Source organism: Engystomops pustulosus, chromosome 1, assembly GCF_040894005.1.
Source record: "Engystomops pustulosus chromosome 1, aEngPut4.maternal, whole genome shotgun sequence".
Taxonomy (NCBI): domain Eukaryota; kingdom Metazoa; phylum Chordata; class Amphibia; order Anura; family Leptodactylidae; genus Engystomops; species Engystomops pustulosus.
Genome location: NC_092411.1, coordinates 176,037,919 through 176,057,917, shown reverse-complemented (window position 1 = coordinate 176,057,917; position 19,999 = coordinate 176,037,919). Strand labels below are relative to the sequence as shown.

The window sequence follows — 19,999 nt, the reverse complement described above, 5'->3', positions numbered from 1 at the left end:
GTTCCGGTATGAGTGTTGGGTGAATGTGCATGGGCCCATGCAGGTATACGTGCTGGTCTGAGTGTGTTTATAACATCCGATGATGAAGATTTAGTTGGGACAAATTCGGCTGTTTATTTATGTGCACGTAGCACTTTGCATGATTGACATATGCACTTTTGGCACCTTATTATTATTATTATTATTATTTTTAGATATGGGCAGCAGCATTTGCTGTGTATTATATCTCATGGATACACCCTCACTTATCATTCTCAATAACTTATCGCAATTTGCCCTGCTCCCTTCACTCAGATAGCACGTCTATACTCACCACTGTTCACCCATTGCTCATCTATTGGCGTCTTCGGCGTTGCCTGGATACGGGAGGCGCGCGTGCGCGGTCGGAGAGCCGTGTCAGCAAGGCACCCCTGAGGAAGCCGCGATATGCGTGGGGAGACTTGTCCTGGGTCCACATCTCCACCTCACATCCCCCGGTAAATATTGCAGCCCAGACCGGTGTCCAGTGGGTTTGTTATTGTTGCCTACTTTAGCATGTGTGTAGCCCATTGATTGGGTGTTATTTAATAGTACAGATCCCAATTCTGTATAGTTACCATCACCATGTCACCAGTCTTAGCAGCGACAGTTGCTTCTGTGCTACTGCCTGCCACCAACTGCTGGATCCCAGGGTCCCTTAGAGCTTCTGTGTTTTTTGCTATATGCTCTGCCACATATCTGGTGCAAACCTCTGGTAATAAAGGGCAGAAGGGGACTGACCATCGAGGTCAAGTGTTCCAAGGACCCATAGTATTCCAAGATAACACCCTTAGTTTGTGGCCCAAAGCGAAATTTGTTTGAATTGTTAAGTAATTTTACTCTTTTCTGGTGTCAAAGGCTTCCTCCACACAGCGTATATTAGGCATGAATTCTCCTATACACAAACTATGGGCAACAACCCTCGTTTACTAAGGGCCCGATTCGCGTTTTCCCGACGTGTTACCTGAATATTTCCGATTTGCGCCGATTTTCCCTGTATTTGAAAAAACCGCCGCATTTTTTTAAAAAAAAGTGTCGCGGAGCTTGCACTTACCTTCACTAGGAATAGGGCGGTGAACTTGAGTGCATTCCGGGGAACTTCAGCACAGCAGCGTCACCTGGTGGACGCGGAGGAACTGCCTTAATGAATTCCGGCCGGACCCGAATCCACCACAGAGAACGCGCCGCTGGATCGCGAATGGACCCGGTAAGTAAATCTGCCCCAATATTTTCAACCTTTACAATGCATAATCGGGGCCGCTTTCTGATGCTTGCAGAATAGCTGCAGAATTATTAATGGGTAAACACTTCAGTCACTCCACAACATAGATAGCCTAAGAGTCTTCAAATTACTTGAGCATATACCTTCCCCAGTATAATGGAGAGAGTATTAAAACTGTTGAATAGTTGCCAATAGAAACCTATGTGGTTCCTGCTTTCATTTTCAAAGAGGTGGAACCTGAATGATTGCCATAGGCAACTACTCCATGTAATCTGCAGGCAACACAAGCATTCTGCTTTAAATCTACTGACAGCCCATTTGCAAATGTATTGTCTATTTGAATGATATTTATAAGCGTTTCCTCCCACTCTACATATGTGTTCATTGTCCATCTGTTGCTCTGTTCCCAGCCAAAATGAGCAGTTTGGTGATGTGGGCTCTGACTCCGTTATTTAAAAAATAAATCATATTCTGTTCCAGCTGACATAATTTAATTTTAGAAAAAAAATACTATAAAACCACTGGTCGCAAATATTCACATCAAGGATATAATAATGTTACAAAATATAACAATATGTATAAGTCTTGAGTTTTAAGTGCATGTAGTAATTCTATAAGGTGTTCTTTTTATTTCAGCAATTAATAGAGCAGGTGATAACGGTAATGTAACATCTGTCTCAGCATGATCCTTAAGTATGGCTGATGATGATATCTATCAATCGGTGTATGTCCGAATAATGTGCAATTTGAAATTCTGTGCGCCACATTTATTGCGGGTTTTAGATCATTTTAGGCAGTTTCTCGACTTGTCAGAAAAAGCATGACATTATGAAAAGGAGGCATGGCATAGCTGGGGTGCAGTAAATTCAGTTGTAAACTAGACCAACTAATAATTTTTCTATAGACCACGGCTGGGAACAAGGCATCACTGATGGGTATGTGCAATAACGCATGTAATACGAGGCATCTTGATTCTGTGATAGAGACATGGAAATTATTACTCTATATTACGGTATTTGTATAGACACATTATATTTGTGATACTTTCAGTGACTATTACTTGTGAATGAATTCATATTTAAATAAATAATTTAACATTTATATTATTTAATATGCATTCCTGATTACTGTCCCAGCCCTATGGCAATATACTTTTGGAGTCCTACATTTTTGGTTATATGAATTTGTTGTAATATGATTGTTTAATAAAAATTGAATTGTTGGACCATAATACTCTCAGTGCTTTTTGGTTTTTCTGATATTTGTAAAGAGAGCTGGTCATGATTTATTGTGGGATTGGCATAATTTGCCACCTAGCCTAATATTTGGAATTGTCTGTAACATTGGATTAACCGACTAATAACTTGTGTAAAGTATAACTCCACGGTCTTAAACTACTTCAGATGCATCATCTTGAATGGTCTACTCACCGACACTTTATTAATTCTCTCCCACTTACTTGCATATAAAGTAGCAGTAAGAAGTTCAAGGGGGTCAACATAACACTCCATTAAAAATGTCAAGTTAACAGGGTTATCCATGATTTAATAAACATTATTGCCTTCTACCATGAACAACCCCACAGTGTTTGACCACTTATCGACACATCACACGTCTGCAGCGGGGGTATGGAGAGGGCTCATGGACTGAGCCCTCTCCTTACCAGGTGGGTGTTTGCTGCATATTGGTCGATCATCAGGGAATGGCGATCAGTTAGTATGGCAGCCTCGGGTCACACAAAAGACCTGAGGCTGTATGATTTCAGCCAATCTATTACAATGTGCAATTGATGATGTGGAAAATCCCCATAGTACTGCAGTATGGCAGTATATGGTAGGATCAATCAGACAACATAAGGTTAAAGTACCTTAGGGGGACTGAAAAATAGTAAAAAATAAAAAAAATAATAAAATCTAAACATTTAAATCAAGCCCATTTCCCTAGAACTAATGTAAATAAACACTAAAAATCATAAACATGTTAGGTATCCCTGCATCCCAAAATCTATCAAAATATAAAATATAACAGTTATTCCCGGCATTTAAGCCCCTAATGGAAAATTGGGGCCAAAAGTTAAAAATGCTACTTTTTCGCCATTTTGCTAAATATAAACATTCAATAAAAAGTTAGCAAAAAGCCATACAGTGCTCAAAATAATAGCACTGAAAATATCATCTAATCTCGCAAAAAATGTCACCACACACAGCTCTGTACACCGAAGTATAAAAAAGTTATTAGTGCCAGAAGACGGCAAAATGAAGATTTTTATTTTGTACAGGAGGTTTTAATTCTTGCAAATGTGTGAAAACATTATAAAACCTATATAAATTTGGTATCACCATAATCGTACCAATCCAAGGAATAAAGTAAACATGTTATTTGGGACGCACAGTCAAAGCCGTAAAATCTAAGTTCACAAGGAAATGGTGCAAATGCAAATTTTGACCAATTTCACAGCATTTGACTTTTTTTTCCCCCATACACGGCATGAAATATTAAATACTGTTAAAAACAAGCGGGGATTTTATCAGAAGCTGGCGTAGGAGCACTGATATAATCACAGTATCTTGCGCACTCCAGTAAATTGTGATTGTTTTTGCGGCTACCTACCTCCACACCATGTGGGCGTGGGGGGACCAGGAAGTAGACAGAATGGGCAGGGCTTCTTTTCTTTTCCACGTTTCATTTTACTTCCATTTCTTCAGATATTTGTTTATTTGGTGGAAAAATATTGCAATATGCGGCCTATGCTTTTTGAACATTGCAGGGAAGCTGTCAAGTTCTGCCCCTGTTTACACAACCTTCAGGTTCTCTAATTATTAATAAAATTCACAGAGTGAGTTCAAAGAAATCACACCAAGACAAAGTGTGGTATAATATGTCAATCTCTGTGGAGCAGTGATGCCATGCAAGACTAGGCAGATGTAAGATGCTGTATTTGTGTCACAAAGTATTATACATAAACCTTCAGTGGGGCAGGACCTGGGCTTGGTTACTTAGGGATAAAGAAGTAATGCCCATAGTCCAATGGTTGGTAAATTATTGCATGGGCATCGCAGACACAACTGCTCTGTTTTCCATGTCTTCATGTCTCCATACATAGTCAAACGTCCTCTTAGTTTCAGCATTCAGCAAGCATATGAAAAATAAAAACATTTTTCATTTAACATACAACAATACTTCACAAAACTGTCACCATGAAAAAGCTTAGCAATTTGCAGCCAGTATGTTATAGAACAGAATATATAATATGTATAGTTTGGTGTTAGGACCATTTAGGACCTGTTAGTAATTGAAAGGTATTCATTGTGCACAGCGTATGGCATGGGCGCAATTGCCAGGTATACAGAGCACCCAGCTTAGTTATATGCCAGGTCTGGCCTGGCATAAAACTGTGCTACAGCCTGTGCCTGATCCTGGACCTCTGAACCCTGGCACGACCCCCTCCCCACCCAACTGGTACACATATAGTCCTGGGTCTGGAATTTTGACTAAAACACAGTTTTTACACCTGAGAGTAGATTTATCATTATGCAGGATTTTGAGCAGATGTCTATGTGTTAGACTGACAGGTTTACAACAGTCTGATTTATGTGATGTATGTGCAGTGTTAAATACCTTCTGATGTGTCTATTAGCAGTTTTGTGCGAATAGACTTCACCAGTCACATGCAACATCTGATCAATTTCTGCCTTTTTGTCGATGTTTTTGCACAGGAAATTCTGAGATACCTCAAAACATAAAATTGATCAAAAACTTCCCCCTATGTGGTGTAGTTTTGTGATTAAATTTGTGTTCTTTTGAAAATTCTCAGTTGATAAATGTGGCGTTGAACACTCTTTTGTGTATCTTTTGCGCCATTGCGTGACTTTAGAGTTGCTTTTTCTTCTCGCTAAAAAAAACAGCAAAAAAGATGTTTGTGCAAAAATTTGTGACAATTATACGCCAAGAAGCTGTCACGACTCCAATCACCACTCCCCTTTAAAATATTCATGAGCACTGGTAAAATGAGAGCTGAGCTGTAATTGGTTGCCATGGGCAACTAAGAATATTCTGACTTTCAGACAACTTGCTAAATCTACCCCTATATATAATCTACTCATCTCTTTATAGCATAATTAAAAATGTCCCATTTATCAAGATTGTTGCTTGTTTAGTCAGTATAAATGTAATTCCAGAAACAGTTTCCTGTCAGTTTAAAGTAGTTATTTATACAACTACACTCACCGGCCACTTTATTAGGTACACCGTGCTAGTAACGGGTTGGACCCCCTTTTGCATTCAGAACTGCCTCAATTCTTCGTGGCATAGATTCAACAAGGTGCTGGAAGCATTCCTCAGAGATTTTGGTCCATATTGGCATGATGGCATCACACAGTTGCCGCAGATTTGTCGGCTGCACATCCATGATGCGAATCTCCCGTTCCACCACATCCCAAAGATGCTCTATTGGATTGAGATCTGGTGACTGTGGAGGCCATTTGAGTACAGTGAACTCATTGTCATGTTCAAGAAACCAGTCTGAGATGATTCCAGCTTTATGACATGGCGCATTATCCTTCTGAAAGTAGCCATCAGATGTTGGGTACATTGTGGTCATAAAGGGATGGACATGGTCAGCAACAATACTCAGGTAGGCTGTGGCGTTGCAACGATGCTCAATTGGTACCAAGGGGCCCAAAGAGGGCCAAGAAAATATTCCCCACACCATGACACCACTACCACCTGCCTGAACCATTGATACAAGGCAGGATGGATCCATGCTTTCATGTTGTTGACGCCAAATTCTGACCCTACCATCCGAATGTCGCAGCAGAAATTGAGACTCATCAGACCAGGCAACGTTTTTCCAATCTTCTACTGTCCAATTTCGATGAGCTTGTGCAAATTGTAGCCTCAGTTTCCTGTTCTTAGCTGAAAGGAGTGGCACCCGGTGTGGTCTTCTGCTGCTGTAGCCCATCTGCCTCAAAGTTCGACGTACTGTGCGTTCAGAGATGCTCTTCTGTCTACCTTGGTTGTAACGGGTGGCGATTTGAGTCACTGTTGCCTTTCTATCAGCTCGAACCAGTCTGCCCATTCTCCTCTGACCTCTGGCATCAACAAGGCATTTCCGCCCACAGAACTTCCGCTCACTGGATGTCTTTTCTTTTTCGGACCATTCTCTGTAAACCCTAGAGATGGTTGTGCGTGAAAATCCCAGTAGATCAGCATTTTCTGTAATACTCAGACCAGCCCTTCTGGCACCAACAACCATGCCACATTCAAAGGCACTCAAATTACCTTTCTTCCCCATACTGATGCTCGGTTTGAACTGCAGGAGATTGTCTTCACCATGTCTACATGCCTAAATGCACTGAGTTGCCGCCATGTGATTGGCTGATTAGAAAGTGTTAACGAGCAGTTGGACAGGTGTACCTAATAAAGTGGCCGGTGAGTGTATGTCTACAGTTACACCCCTGATTATATCTAATCTCTCAAAAGATTTCTTAAAAAGGCTGGAACTGAAATAAGGCAAGTTGTGTAAGTTGTCTTTGTATTATGTGACAAAACACCTGCACCTGTACACCCTTAAACTTTAAGAATATACTATACTGTGCATCGGTGCTATATTTAGTGTTGATGCTGCTGTTTTAGAATGTGGTTGGTTGTCATGGACTACATTGATGGACGTGGTTTTTTTTTTTTGGTTTTTTTTTTAAATAAAATGCCTACCCAGGAAGTATGGGATAGTCTTAATTTTAATAAAATATATATTTTTTTAAATTAATGTGTTTTTTGGTTAATTTTAATTTCACCTTAGTAATGGTGCAGTCTAATGGACTGTTCCCGTTACTAAGGCTGGGAATTAGTATTAGCCTGTTTAAAAGACTTCAGTTGCGCATATGTCGTGTTTTGTCTCTACTGTGTCAACGTTTTTCTTTCATTTTTGTCTCCGTGTCGTCAAAAAAAACCTGAAGGTTCTGTTCAGTTTTTTTTTGGTTTTTTTGTGGACCCATAGACTTCTATTGCCTAACGTGATCTGCATCTGTGAAAAAATAGGACATGTTTCATAATTTTTTTCACGGACAATGGATCAGTGAAAATACAAGCCAATGTGAGAACACCCATAGAAATCAATGACTTTGTGAGGCATCTGTGGAAACCACTGAATCCCAGACGTGAAAACCAACACCAACATTAGGTTAAGAGATAAACAGATAGAGCTCATAAATATACTGTACAGGCTTAGGGATTAGGGTATGGGACCCAACAAAACTAGTGAGAGCTGGTGTCCCTTGAACCAGGCATGTAAGTAGTGTTTTACTGATTTAGAACACAAACACCATATTGCAGCAAAGACCCATTGCTTGCACCGAACGCGGGTGTTAACCTCTTGTATGCCGCCGGCAAAGGCACTTAAAACATGCCCATGCACCGCCATCTTTCTTGAGATTGTTGCTCACCGGAACGTCATCGGGGGGCAGTGATCGGTTGCCAAGACAGTGCCTCATTGTCATGAATCCTATGCAAAAGCCATGTACTGCGATACAGTAGTATTGCACTATATAGTAGGAACGATCAGACCATCTAGGGTTAAAGTACCCTACCTGGTCTAAGAAATAGTGAAAAAAAAATTTTAAGTTTAAAAAATGTTAAAAATTAATAAAATATAAAAAATTCAAATCACCCTCTTTCCCTGAACTTATTTAAAACCTAATAAACAGTAAAATCACAAACACATTAGATATCACTAGATATTAGATTAGAGTCCCAAAATATCTGATCTATCAAAATATAAAACCGGTTATTGCCGGCGGTGATCTCCATAACATAAAATGGCGCCCAAAGGTCCGAAACACGACTTTTACACCATTTTACATGACATAAAAATGTAATAAAAGTGATCAAAATGTTGCACAGTCCTCAAAATGATAGCAATGATAACGCCGGTTCATTTTGCAAAAAATGACAAATCCCCCAGCTCCGTACACCGAGGTATGAAAAAGTTATTAGCGTCAGGAGATGGGAAACTTTTTTTTTTTTTTTGGTACACATTCATTTAATTCTTTCAAATGTATTAAAACACAATAAAACCTGTATAAATTTGGTATCACCGCGATCGTACCGAACCAAAGAATAAAGTAGAGGTGTTATTTGGAGCGCACACTGAAAATCTTAAAAACTGATCCCACAAGTGACGCACATGCATTTCTTTTTTTCCATTTTTCAAAATTTTTTTACAGCTTCCCAGTACATGCCATGGAATAATAAATAACATCACGGCTACTCACAAAATAAGCCCCACACAGCTCTGTACACAGAAAAATGAAAAAGTTATGGATTTTTGAAGGTGGAGAGCGAGAAATTAGCAAAAAAACCCTAAGTCCTTAAGAAGTTAATATCTGATGGTCACACTGATAGGGTGAGACCACCAATACGGATAAATCCTACTAGGTAGTAAAGTTTTATATTTCACTCATCAACAACACACGTACCTAAAACGTTTCCTCGCCAGGTTTAACACTGGCTACATTCATTCACTCCCATACACTCTCTTATACATACCTGAATGAAGAAAACCTTTTCTCCCATCTCCTGGCTTTGTCCTTTGTCCTCCTTCATGCTGGCGGTAAGGTCCTGGAGGGAGAGAAGCAAAAAGCCGGATGATCCCTGCATCTGCTCCACCAACACCCAATCCCACAGGGGGTGGTGGGAGCGGTCAATCGGTTCCCACGGCCAGCAATTTTTTTTATTTAAATAAAGTCCTCACCACCCTAGGCACTATATCCATGTTAGGCTATATTCACACTGCCGTTGCCCGCCCGTACTGTACCGTAGCGGGCAACGGCAGTGTACGGGGAGAGGAGGAGGAGGTGAGCGCAGCTCACCCCCGCCCCTCTCCATAGCAACCTATGGCGCACGGCGCCGTATTACGGGGAAAGATAGGACAGGTCCTATCTTTCTCCCGGGTACGGAACGGTACGGTGCCGCACGTGTGCGGCACCGTACCGCTCCCGTAGGGTGCCGTGCGCCCATAGGAGTGTATGGGGGACGTATATCGGCCGTATATACGTCGGCCGTATATACGTCCCCCATACGTTCGTGTGAATGTAGCCTTACCTAGTGGCAAATACAGCCCTGCTGTGCATGCAGTATTGTAGATAGATTGGGGTACATTTACTAAGGGATGTGAGCCTGCTTTCTGTATTTAAGAAGTGCCTTTCGACACATTTGTGTGCACGGATGGGGGGGTTCCAGTGCTGATCCCACATTGTAATGAAAGGGTTAGAAAGAGACAGACCCGAGAGTGTCATGGCGACAGATCGCCATTCCCTGGTGACATCATGGGGAGTGACAATCCTTGCCAAGATGGTGGCGCCCGTGTGTCGACATTTTTTTTTAAGCCACCGGTGCCGACCACGCGTGTTACTGGTAAGCCTTTGCTGCAATATGCAGCAAAGAGGGCTCAGCCCATGAGCCTTCTTCATGCACCTGGCATGTGACGTACTATTACATTATATGTCGGTAAGGGGTTAAATTCCTGTGCAAAGTCCAACAGAAAACTGGAGCTTAGTAATATTACAACAGAACATTTTTATTATGTGGAGGTAAAAAAGGGTGTAACAATTCTAGTAGCCTTAAACAAAAGCACTAGGTCCCATTATAGTGTATTGTATAAATCTCTTGCCATTGGCTTACCTATCATATTAGATTTTTCTAGGGAGCGTGTTGGAATATTTTAATTCATGTTTTATGTACCCCACTAGAAAGTACAATTGAAGGGGGGGGGGGTATTTTTATTTTTAAACTAAATGTTTTCTTTTTGGCATCCTTTTTGGGGGTTGTCATAACAGACGCAGAGTGCATCCGACCCCTTCATGCTACACAGAAAACTCCGGTTGAAGTACCAGCTCTAATTATGTACTTGTTACAGCATAGCACAGGAGCTCCTGTGCTTTGCTGCTCTCTATCAATCACACAGACTGCAAGCCTGCGGTCTGTATGATATAAATATTAAGTGGGGTGCAGGCCACGTGTCCACCTGTGCGGGGGTCAAAGGCATATGGCTGGAACTGACGTCTGATGTCATCATACGTCACCTGTGTCAGAGCTCTGAGAAAGGCCCCCGAGAGGAGCAAGGCAAATATGTTTATTTAATTTAATGGCTACTAAGGGGCAACCTGGAGGCAGCTCTGTGACTACTTGGGGTAGCACTGTGACTACTGGCAGCTGGAGCAGCACTGTGACTATTGGGACAGCACTGGCTGTTGGAGGTAGCACTGTGACTACTGGGGCCTGGGGGCAGCACTGTGGCTACTGAGGGTAACACCGGCTACTGGAGGCAGCACTGTGACTAATGGGAGCAGCCTTTTTTATTGGGGGCAGCACTGTGACTACTGTGAGTAGCACTGGATACTGGGGCAGCACTGTGACTACTGGGAGCAGCACTGGCTACTGGAGGCAGCTCTGTGCCTACTGGGAGCAGCACTGGCTACTGGAGGCAGCACGGTGGCTACTGGGAGCAGCTTTTTATATTGGGGGCAGCACTGTGACTACTGTAGGTAGCATTGGATACTGGGGCAGAACTGTGACTACTGGATACTGGAGCAGCACTGTGACTATTGGGGCAGCACTGTGACTACTAGCTACTGAAGCAGCACTGTGACTATCGGGGGCAGCACTGGCTGTTGCATGTAGCACTGTGACTAGTGGGTTCTTGGGGCAGCACTTTGACTACTGGAGCCTGGGGGCATCACTGTGACTATTGATGGCAGCACTGGCTAGTGGAGGGAGCACTGTAATTATTGGGGAAACATTGTCACTTCTGGGCCTGGGGCCAGAATTGGCTACTGGAGGCAGCACTGTGATTACTGTTAACAGCACTGGCTACTGGAGGCAACACTGTGACTACTGGCTAGCACTGGGGCTTCTGGGGGCAGTCCTGGCCCCAGGTCTAGAGAAACATCAGAAGACTTTTAAATTTGGCATAAGAAGGTGGAGGAGATGACAAAATGAGGAACCTAACTTTGTGTTTCTAAATCTTAAGAGGTGAGTTCTGGTGGAAAGAAGCTGACATATCCTCCAGCTAGAAGAAGATGATGAAAGAGATTTCCTTCAAAGATGTACTTATGTGGTAGGCATATATTAAGAGAGTTGTAGTATTGGAGAAATTGGTTAATGAAAATAGTGCCAATTCTAAAAAAAAATGTAAAAGATTTTCAGGAGCACTGGTAGAGCATTCCATTTTGTTTGTTTGTTTTGTGAATTAGTTGTAGTTAGAACCGATTCAAGTGGGGGAGTGTAGGCATATATTTTACTTTATTTCAATTTCTGTATACTGTAAATACTCAAGTATAAGCCAAGTTTTTCAGCACAAAAAATGTGCTGAAAACCTGTAACTTGGCTTTTTCTCGGGTCAATGAAAAAAAAACTCTGTACTCTTCTGTCTTCAGCTCCAGCTTCGTCTACCCACACGGTCCCGTCACACGAGCCATGACGTCAGCTGCTTGCTGGCTTCATAGTTTGTGCACTGTCATCGGCACACACTATGATGTCAGCAAGCAGCTGATGTCATGGTGTGTGGAACGGGACCGCGCAGGGAGTGGAAGACGGAGCTGGAGCTGAAGACAGAAGAGGACCTGCGGGAGTATCGGAAAGGTGAGTACAGAGGTTTTTGGTTTTTTTTAGGCTGGGCAGGGGGCTGCTTGCTATATGTGGGGGGAAAGACTGGCTATATACTGGGGGGCAGGCACTGGCTATACTGTGGGGCAGGAACTGGCTATATGCTAGGGGGCACTTGCTGGCTATATACAAGGGGGCTGTGGGCTATATAGAACGGGGCAGGCACTGGCTATATACAAGGGGGCCACTGGCTTTATACTTGGGGCAGGGGCTGGCTTTATACTGAGGGAGTGTGACCAATGCATTTCCCACCCTCGGCTTATACTCAAGTCAAGAGGCTTTTCCAGTTTTTGGTGTTAAAATTAGGGGCCTCAGCTTATACTCGGGTTGACTTATACTCGAGTATATACGGTAAATCGATCTACCAAAGAAGGCTTAAAATCTTATCACAACATGTGTCAGTTGCCATATTTACAGTAAGTGCGGGTATTACACATAAGCTTACAATTCTGCACTCAATAAACAAGACAACTCTATTGTGCCAGCCCGGAACACACTTCCTTCAGTCCTGTCCACTTCGTCCTCAGCGTCCGGGAAACTCAAGCACCTAGGGTTCTTGGGGGAAGCGTCCCTAAGTGAGAACAAAGCTTCTCCATGTCTGGACATACCTGTCTTACTTAGCTTCGGGACTGGTGATCAGTTTCAAGCCTCTGCCTTCCTGAATTCTGGTTTGGCAGGAAACTCTGTGGCTGCTGCCTTATCTTTCAGTACCGTCTTCCCTCGAGAAGCCGCTGGTCATCTCATCAGTCAGTGGGCAGATTCTCCAAGACCCGATCTGATACCACACTGAACTGTCAGGGTCGGGCCAATCCCGCCTTACACTCTTCTCCCAGACACTCCAAATTATTTGAGCATGCGTGCACGTTTGGATAAGAAAAGACAGAAGACTGAAGTTCTATTTTATCTTAGGTTCATGCTCTTAACTTGCCGAACAGAAAAGAGAAATGAACTGTGTTTATTTCCTGATTACATAGCTTCTTATACCCATAGAAAAAGGTGTGGTCACATACATTAAAATCATTATAATTGGTTATAGCTAAGCATATATGTCCGGCCCCCCGACCCCTGCTGATTGGTCCTCAAAACTAGGCCTTGGTTTCTATGCCAGGGGAATTTCCAGTCACCGTTGTCTACAGTAAATTGACCACTAGTCTGGATGCTGATGCTATTCTTAACAAACATCTGCTTTTCCATCTTCTGCTTTCCATCACAAGACTTGAGTTCCGCTGACAGTTGCATGTCTGGTTAAAACTGATGTAAGGGAAAAGCTCTGTATTTCTCAACAGACAAAATACAAAATATAGGGCAAAGGGCACATGTATACAATCATAAAGCATATAATTATTATGGACACATAATCATTACTTTGACCCTCACAATTCCCCCCTAAATACTGAGCTTTTCCCTACACTTCGCTGCGATTCGTTTTTCTTATAGGCTGTCCATGTGGTGGGAGAGGGGAGTGGATTGCTTCACTGAGTCATTGACCCAATGTGCCCTTGTGACACCTGGATCGATTTCCCAGCACTAACCTTGCTGACACATGGAGTCCTCCTTCTTTCCCTTACACTAAAGCTTCCACTATTGGGGAGGGGGCTAAGTATTCTGATATCACAATGGCAGGTAGGTCATCTATCGGGGAAGAATTTGGGTGTTCCAGAACTGGAACATCAGGCTGTTCTGACAGAACTGAGATCTCAGGCAAATCGGGCAGATTTCTATTCCTCATGGACATATAACAAACAGACTGTTTATCGATATTCGGAAAAACTCCTTTAGCCTTGTTATTCGCAATTTTCTTGGCCAACCTCTTGTATAATGGTATACAACAACATAAGAGAAATAGAGCCAGGATGAACATCCCGAGTAGTACCAATCCTATCTGTTGGAAAAGGGCCTTCCACCCTCCTGCCCAGCTAGTAAACCATGCTGCCCAGGAGGTATCTACCCCTGCATCTTCCTTCATCTCAGTTGCCAATGCTGTAATTTTCTTTATTGCTATCAGTGTCTTACCACCAGCACCTGAATTCTGAGGGATGTAAGTGCAACAGTCTTCTCCTATCATTCCACACACTCCACCTTTTTCTGCAAGTATCATATCTAGGGTCATTCTATTTTGCAAAGTCATTCTAGTATTGGGGCCCAGTTCTTCCACAATACTGGTGAAAGCATCCCTATTATAATTCACAAACCTCTGCTCATTATAGTAAACGTAATTTATCCAATCCACATTTTTATTGATTTGCACTTGGGGAATTATGGAAGCAAATCCGGCTGCAATCTGATCCTGAGCCTTGTATCGGTCTGGGACCCCCCTTGGGACACCAATACTATCTATGTAAACATCAGGGTCTTGTCCGTAATCAGTGTTACTTAGTGACCTTTTTATCTTTACCTGTTCATTTTTATGAGTCGGATCCCAGGGTAACATCAAGAAAGGCAGGACTAATTTAACTAGGGCACATTGACCCCTCCATGATTGGGGGAGGCGGTTCCTCAGCTTACCGTTCCCACAAAGCCAAAAGACATCATAAAGGAAAGAAGTATGGTCGGACAATAAATCTGGGTCTATGGTGACAATCTCTTGGCAGAAACCTTTTTCAAACACCCCCAGGGGAGTTTTGGCATTAGTGATGTCAGAGGATACACAGGTATAGTTCCCCTGCTCAACCCAGATTTCACCTGGGGGTCTTACCTTAGACTTAACATGAACTAAAGGTAGATATTCCAAACAATCAGAAGTATTCTGGCCCTTTAAGAGTTTCATCAAACAGGCCAGTTTATCTATGTGCGGGATCACATAGGGGTGGGTGGTTAGATGAGGATTCGCCCCTGCACAAGCTATGCATCCGACTGATATGTTGTGTGCCTTTACAGTATACCTTACCCATTCTAACCATAAGTTCTTTCTTGGGACAACCTGAGTTTCCGTAGAGAAAACTTCTTCCCATTTTAACCCGGGAACTGGTATTACCTCGCTTACTACTTTCTGTAATTCTTGATCTGCTCCTGCTACGTAATTCACTGGGGCACTTGTGGGTCTCAATTTAGCGTCTCGCAACTCAAACATCCCAAGCTTCCCATTTAGCGTCCCCCTGTAACATCCTAACACATATTTACCTAGATCTCCTGGGGAAGGCATTGTAATGCTTATGAACAAAGGAAGACAGTTGCCGGGGTGTTTACATGATCTAGTCGGGACTCCCCCCAGATACAGAGACATCCGGTCAAGGAGGGATTTGCCATGTTTGTCTGTCCTTGCCAACCCTTCTTGGGGTCTATATCCCCACTTTTTCCCTGTGTTCCACCCTACATCTGACCATGAGTTACAGTTCTCATTCCCGGGACGGGTTACACAGATGTAGAACTGTGCTTCGCCCTTGTACTGGTATGATGGATCCCATCTAATGTCCTCTGTCCCTCGACAATCTACAATATCACAAAAATCGAAGAAATACTCTTCATACGGGGCCGTGGTATGTACCCAAAAAGTGGTAATTTGGCAGTAATCTGTGATTATTAAACAACTCAAACAGAAAAGGATATAGAGCTTCATTTTGTCTTCCCCTTGCAGTGTGATGCGTGTATCCAGGTGGGTTTCCCTTCAAGTTTCACCGCTGTAGGCGTTACCAGGACCACTGTGTAAGGTCCTTCGAATCTGGGTTGGAAGCAATCTTTCCGGATATGCTTCTTCACATATACTTGATCACCTGGTTGGAAGTTGTGAACTACGTCACCTGATGATTCTGAAAGAGAAGCAACAACTGCAGCATGCAGATTAGTTAATTCCTTGGACAATTCAATTACATATTGTACAGTCTTATCATGACTTTCAGACAATTCCTGTTTACTTATCACGGCAAAAACTGGTGGTTTGCCAAACAAAATCTCATAGGGGGTGAGACCATGTTTAGCCTGGGCAGTGTGTCGGACATGATACAGAGCAATGGGGAGCAATTCTGGCCAGGGGAGGGGACTGTCCTGGGACATTTTGAGTAACTTGTTCTTTAGGGTACCATTCATCCTCTCTACCTTTCCTGAGCTCTGTGGGCGGTATGGTGTGTGTAGGCCCAAATCTACTCCCAACATGTTCCATAACTCTCTGAATATCTGAGAAGAAAAAGCAGGGCCCTGGTCTGACTCTATGACTTGTGGTACTCCAAATCTGCAAACTGTCTCAGTGATCAGTTTCTTTGCTGTAGTTTTTGATGTCATGTTAGCTACTGGGTACGCCTCTGGCCATCCGGAGAACATGTCTACTACTACAAGTACATATTCGTGTTTTCCCTCCTTGGGTAGCTGGATGTGGTCCACTTGGATCCTTTGAAATGGGTATTCTGGTTTGGCAAGGTGTTGCTGGGGTACCTTCGTCGTAGGGGCGGGATTGCAAGTGGCGCATACGGTACAGGCCTGATTGTATGCAGCAATGGCAGGTGTGATTCCTGGGGCGTAATAGATTCTCTGGATGCAGGCATAGGCTTGGTTCTTTCCCCGATGTGTGGCTCCCTTGGTGTATCTATATAAACGTTGTCATCTAGGTGCTTCTCTTAGACCTTCAGAATCCTTTGGGATTCTCTACCTTTTCTTATGTGTCTGATCAACCTTATCCCTGGGGATCACGAGGAAGGAATGCACAAATCTTATCACCGTACACTAACCTTCCCAGCCTCTAGGCCTGACCTCACTCTCCTATCCCCACAAATCCAATACACATCAGTCACTGCTAATACAGGGTTACCTGTGCTGTCAATGTTAAAAAAGGTCATTGTCTTGTTGCACCAACCGTAGGTAAAGTCTCCTACCCTGGGGGCATCGTGGTCACCCCTATAGTTACAGTGATAGTCATGGTTGGGGTGTCCCTGAGCATACAGTCAGTCATAAGAGACCAGCTAGCAGGAAGAATAAGTAAGTTTGCAATAAAAAAACGTGGCAGCATGCTGGCTTCCCTCCTGCTTCACAGACGTGGCATTGGTCAGCAGGACTTGGAAAGGACCGTCGTAGCGAAGCTCCAGACTCTCTCTCTAGTGTCTCTTTACCACCACGTAGTCTCCAGGCTTCAGGTTATGCATCCTGAGGTCTCTGTCTGGATCTGAAAAAGGAATAAGAAACACTTTTGCAGACCTTTTCCAAGGCCTGGCTCAGCTGTGTGGCATATTCCACCTGGTTTCCTGCCATCAGCTATAGGGTCTGTGGGAAGTAGGGGCCTAGTCTGGGTGCGCAGCCAAAAAGTACTTCAAAGGGGGCAATCCCATCTTTCTGTTGGAGGTGGTCCTAACTGAATGGTGGGCAGCAAGAAAGCACTCGCCTGTTCTACACCCAGGAGGGACAAGGTTTTAGGTTTTTACCTGTCCAGTGAAGTGGGTTCTGCGACTGGACTCTATGGTCTCTGGAAGTCCAAACCTGCAGAAAAATCTCACTCACCAACTTCTTGGCTGCGGCTCTGGCAATAGCCTTGGTCATGGCAGAAGCTTCTGGCCACCCTGGAAAGAGATCAATGCACACAGGCACGTATTCCTACGTACCACGTTTTGGTAGCTGGATAAAATCCATCTGCAGTCTTTGGAAGGGATACAGCAGCTTGGGTGTCACCTTCTGTGGGGTCTTTTCCACCTTACCCGGGTTGTGGCGGGCACAGACTATAAAGGCCTTCACTAGTCTAGTGACAGGGGTAGTAATGCCCGGGCAAACCACTTGCGGTTTATAGCATGGCCATTTTGGATATGTGTGTGTGTCTGTGGGCTACTTGACTTACTGTCGGGTGCAGGGCTCCGGGCAGGCACACCCTCTCTCCCAGCATCCAGGTCCCATCGTCATCTGGGCTCCAGCTTTCCTCCACACTTCCTTCACTTCTGATGACTCTCGGGCCACCAGGGACTGGAACACCTGTGGATCAAACTTTTAGCTCAGAACTCACCGCTGAGACTTCAGGACAGTCTCTGGGCTCCATCTGTGCAGCTGCCTTCGCCATCCCGTCAGCCACATACTTGCCCTTGGCTTGTGGAGTTACCAAATTGTGTGTGCTTTTGCTTTTACTATCCCCACCTCTTTTGGAAGTAAGAGAGCATCCATGAGCTCTTTAACCAGCGTGCCATGCTTAAAGGGGGTCCCTGCAGAGGTGAGGAAATCTCCAGCCTTCCATATGGGTTCATAGTCGTGTTTAGACCCCAGGACTATACCTTGAGTATAGATGTTTGCCCTTTTACCTTCCACCAGCTGTAGCACTTCCCTGAGTGCCCTGGGGAAAAAAAACTCAACATCTGGGTTAATCACCCTTCTCCCCCCCTCTCTGAATCCTGGAAGACTGGCGATAGAATGAAGGATTCAGAGCTGTGCACCTTATCAGTGTGTCCTGGGGCATCAGGAGTGCACACTGGAGTCTGAGCTGTCTGGCCTTTGCTCAGATGCTTGGGCTGTACTTGGGTGAGGACACTGTGCAAGGCAAGTGGGGTTTGCACTGTAACTGAGTGATCTAGGGTCTAGGATCAGCTCACTGGCCTTACTGAGCAGATTGCTGGCTGCAGCTACTGACACATGAGGGGCTCCCCTCACGACTGAGTCTAACCGGGCCTAATAGTGGGCCACTGGGGAGGCCACCATATTCCTGGGCTAAAACATCTATGGCATGGACTGGATACTCAAAGCGAAATAAAATAAAATGTCTGGTTCAGTGGGATGTGCCTAGGGCCGGGGCAGACAAAATTTACCAGTTTAGGGCTATGGAATGCATCAATTGCCTCCTGACTAAGGGCAAATGGGGAAGAGGCAATTCAGTTTATCAAGGGGCAACATCAGGCTGGAGGCAGCAGACCTTATCCCAGGCCTGCAGGAGCTGGCCAGTCCTAAAAACATGTAAAGAGGCTCAGGGCCTCGGGGCAGGGGCACATTCTGGACCACCAGCTTTCTTCCCTCTGTCAGGTGTCTGCCTGTGGCTGAGAAGCAGTGGCCCAGGAAGACCACCTTCTCCTGGCAGTACTGGAGTTTATCTCTGGAAACTTTGCAACCCTTCTGTAACAGAAAACACATAAGGTCAATAAATGCATCCTGGCAAACAACAACAGTAGGTCCTCCGCATACTGAAAAGGAGAACATCCAGTAAGGGGCTAGTCTGTCAGTCTACTCCCTGTAGGGCCGTGGGGTATTGGCTGGGTGAGTTTTACCCCCCTTGTGGGAATCTACATCAGGTATACTGGAATACTGAACTGGTAAAGGCAAATAGGTACTGGCAATTTTCATGCAGGGGCACAGAGAGGAAAACATTTGCCAAATCAATAACAGTGAATAATTTGTCACTCTCGGGGACTGCTGCCAGTGTGGGACACTCATTGGCAGCTTGGAGATCATGGACCATCCTACATGTATGTTGTTCTTTCTGGGTCTTTTTCTTGACTGTGAATGGGTTAAAATCATCACTGGGCTAGCAGGGGAGGGTTTGACAATAAGAGAAGCTGTCTGGGGGGATGTTCTTGCTGACGTCCTCGTTAGTTACCTATATTAGAATATAGCCACTCACTTTAGTCACTTCAGTCTCCTCCCAGCAAGTGGAAGCACGCCCCCTTGAACTGGGCTCCTCCGGAATCGAAACTTTTGTCAGTCATACTTATTGTGGTCTGTGAAACACTAGTCTTTGTTTCCCTCTGTCTTTCAATCACAGTTCCCTCTATCGCCCCCCCCCCCCTGTAAACTTGCACTTGCAAAGTCACTGTCTGTTCTCTCCTAAGCACAACACAGATCGCTTCAAGGCCAGTTCTCAAACACAAATTACAAGCAGATATGGAGAAATTTAGCCATCAAGAAATAAAATCTCTTTTTCTCAAATTCTCTACACATCAAAATCTCTGAAATGTCCCTTATCACCTGTCTCTTTCTCAACAGGCACTCTGAAGGATTCCTGTCACTCTGTCCTGGTGTCCGTCTGTCAAAGTCAGAGGCTCTAAGTGTCTATTTAAAAATCTGATCAAGTTTTTTTTTTTTTTTTTTTTTTTTTTCCCTCCAGGAGAACGTTCTTTTAATTCTAATTCTTCTAATTCTTATCATGACTCCGCCCATTCCAGGTTTTATAAACCACACACTCTACAGGTCCACCCTTCCGGACCGGGT

At 44.0% G+C, this 19,999-nt stretch overlaps 2 protein-coding genes across 3 annotated transcripts in view; one reads left to right on the top strand and one right to left on the bottom strand.

The window, feature by feature from the left end:
• The window catches only part of LSM7 (LSM7 homolog, U6 small nuclear RNA and mRNA degradation associated), a 528,664-nt gene extending 521,003 nt beyond the window's left edge, over positions 1-7,661 (bottom strand). Inside the window, exon 1 of the mRNA XM_072113946.1 lies at positions 7,656-7,661. Within this exon, the coding sequence (XP_071970047.1) occupies positions 7,656-7,661 (6 nt within the window). The remainder of the gene's footprint in view (positions 1-7,655) is intronic.
• Positions 1-19,999, top strand: part of MAST3 (microtubule associated serine/threonine kinase 3) — a 193,622-nt gene that overhangs the window by 49,420 nt on the left and 124,203 nt on the right. The gene's annotated exons all lie outside the window — the stretch shown is intronic.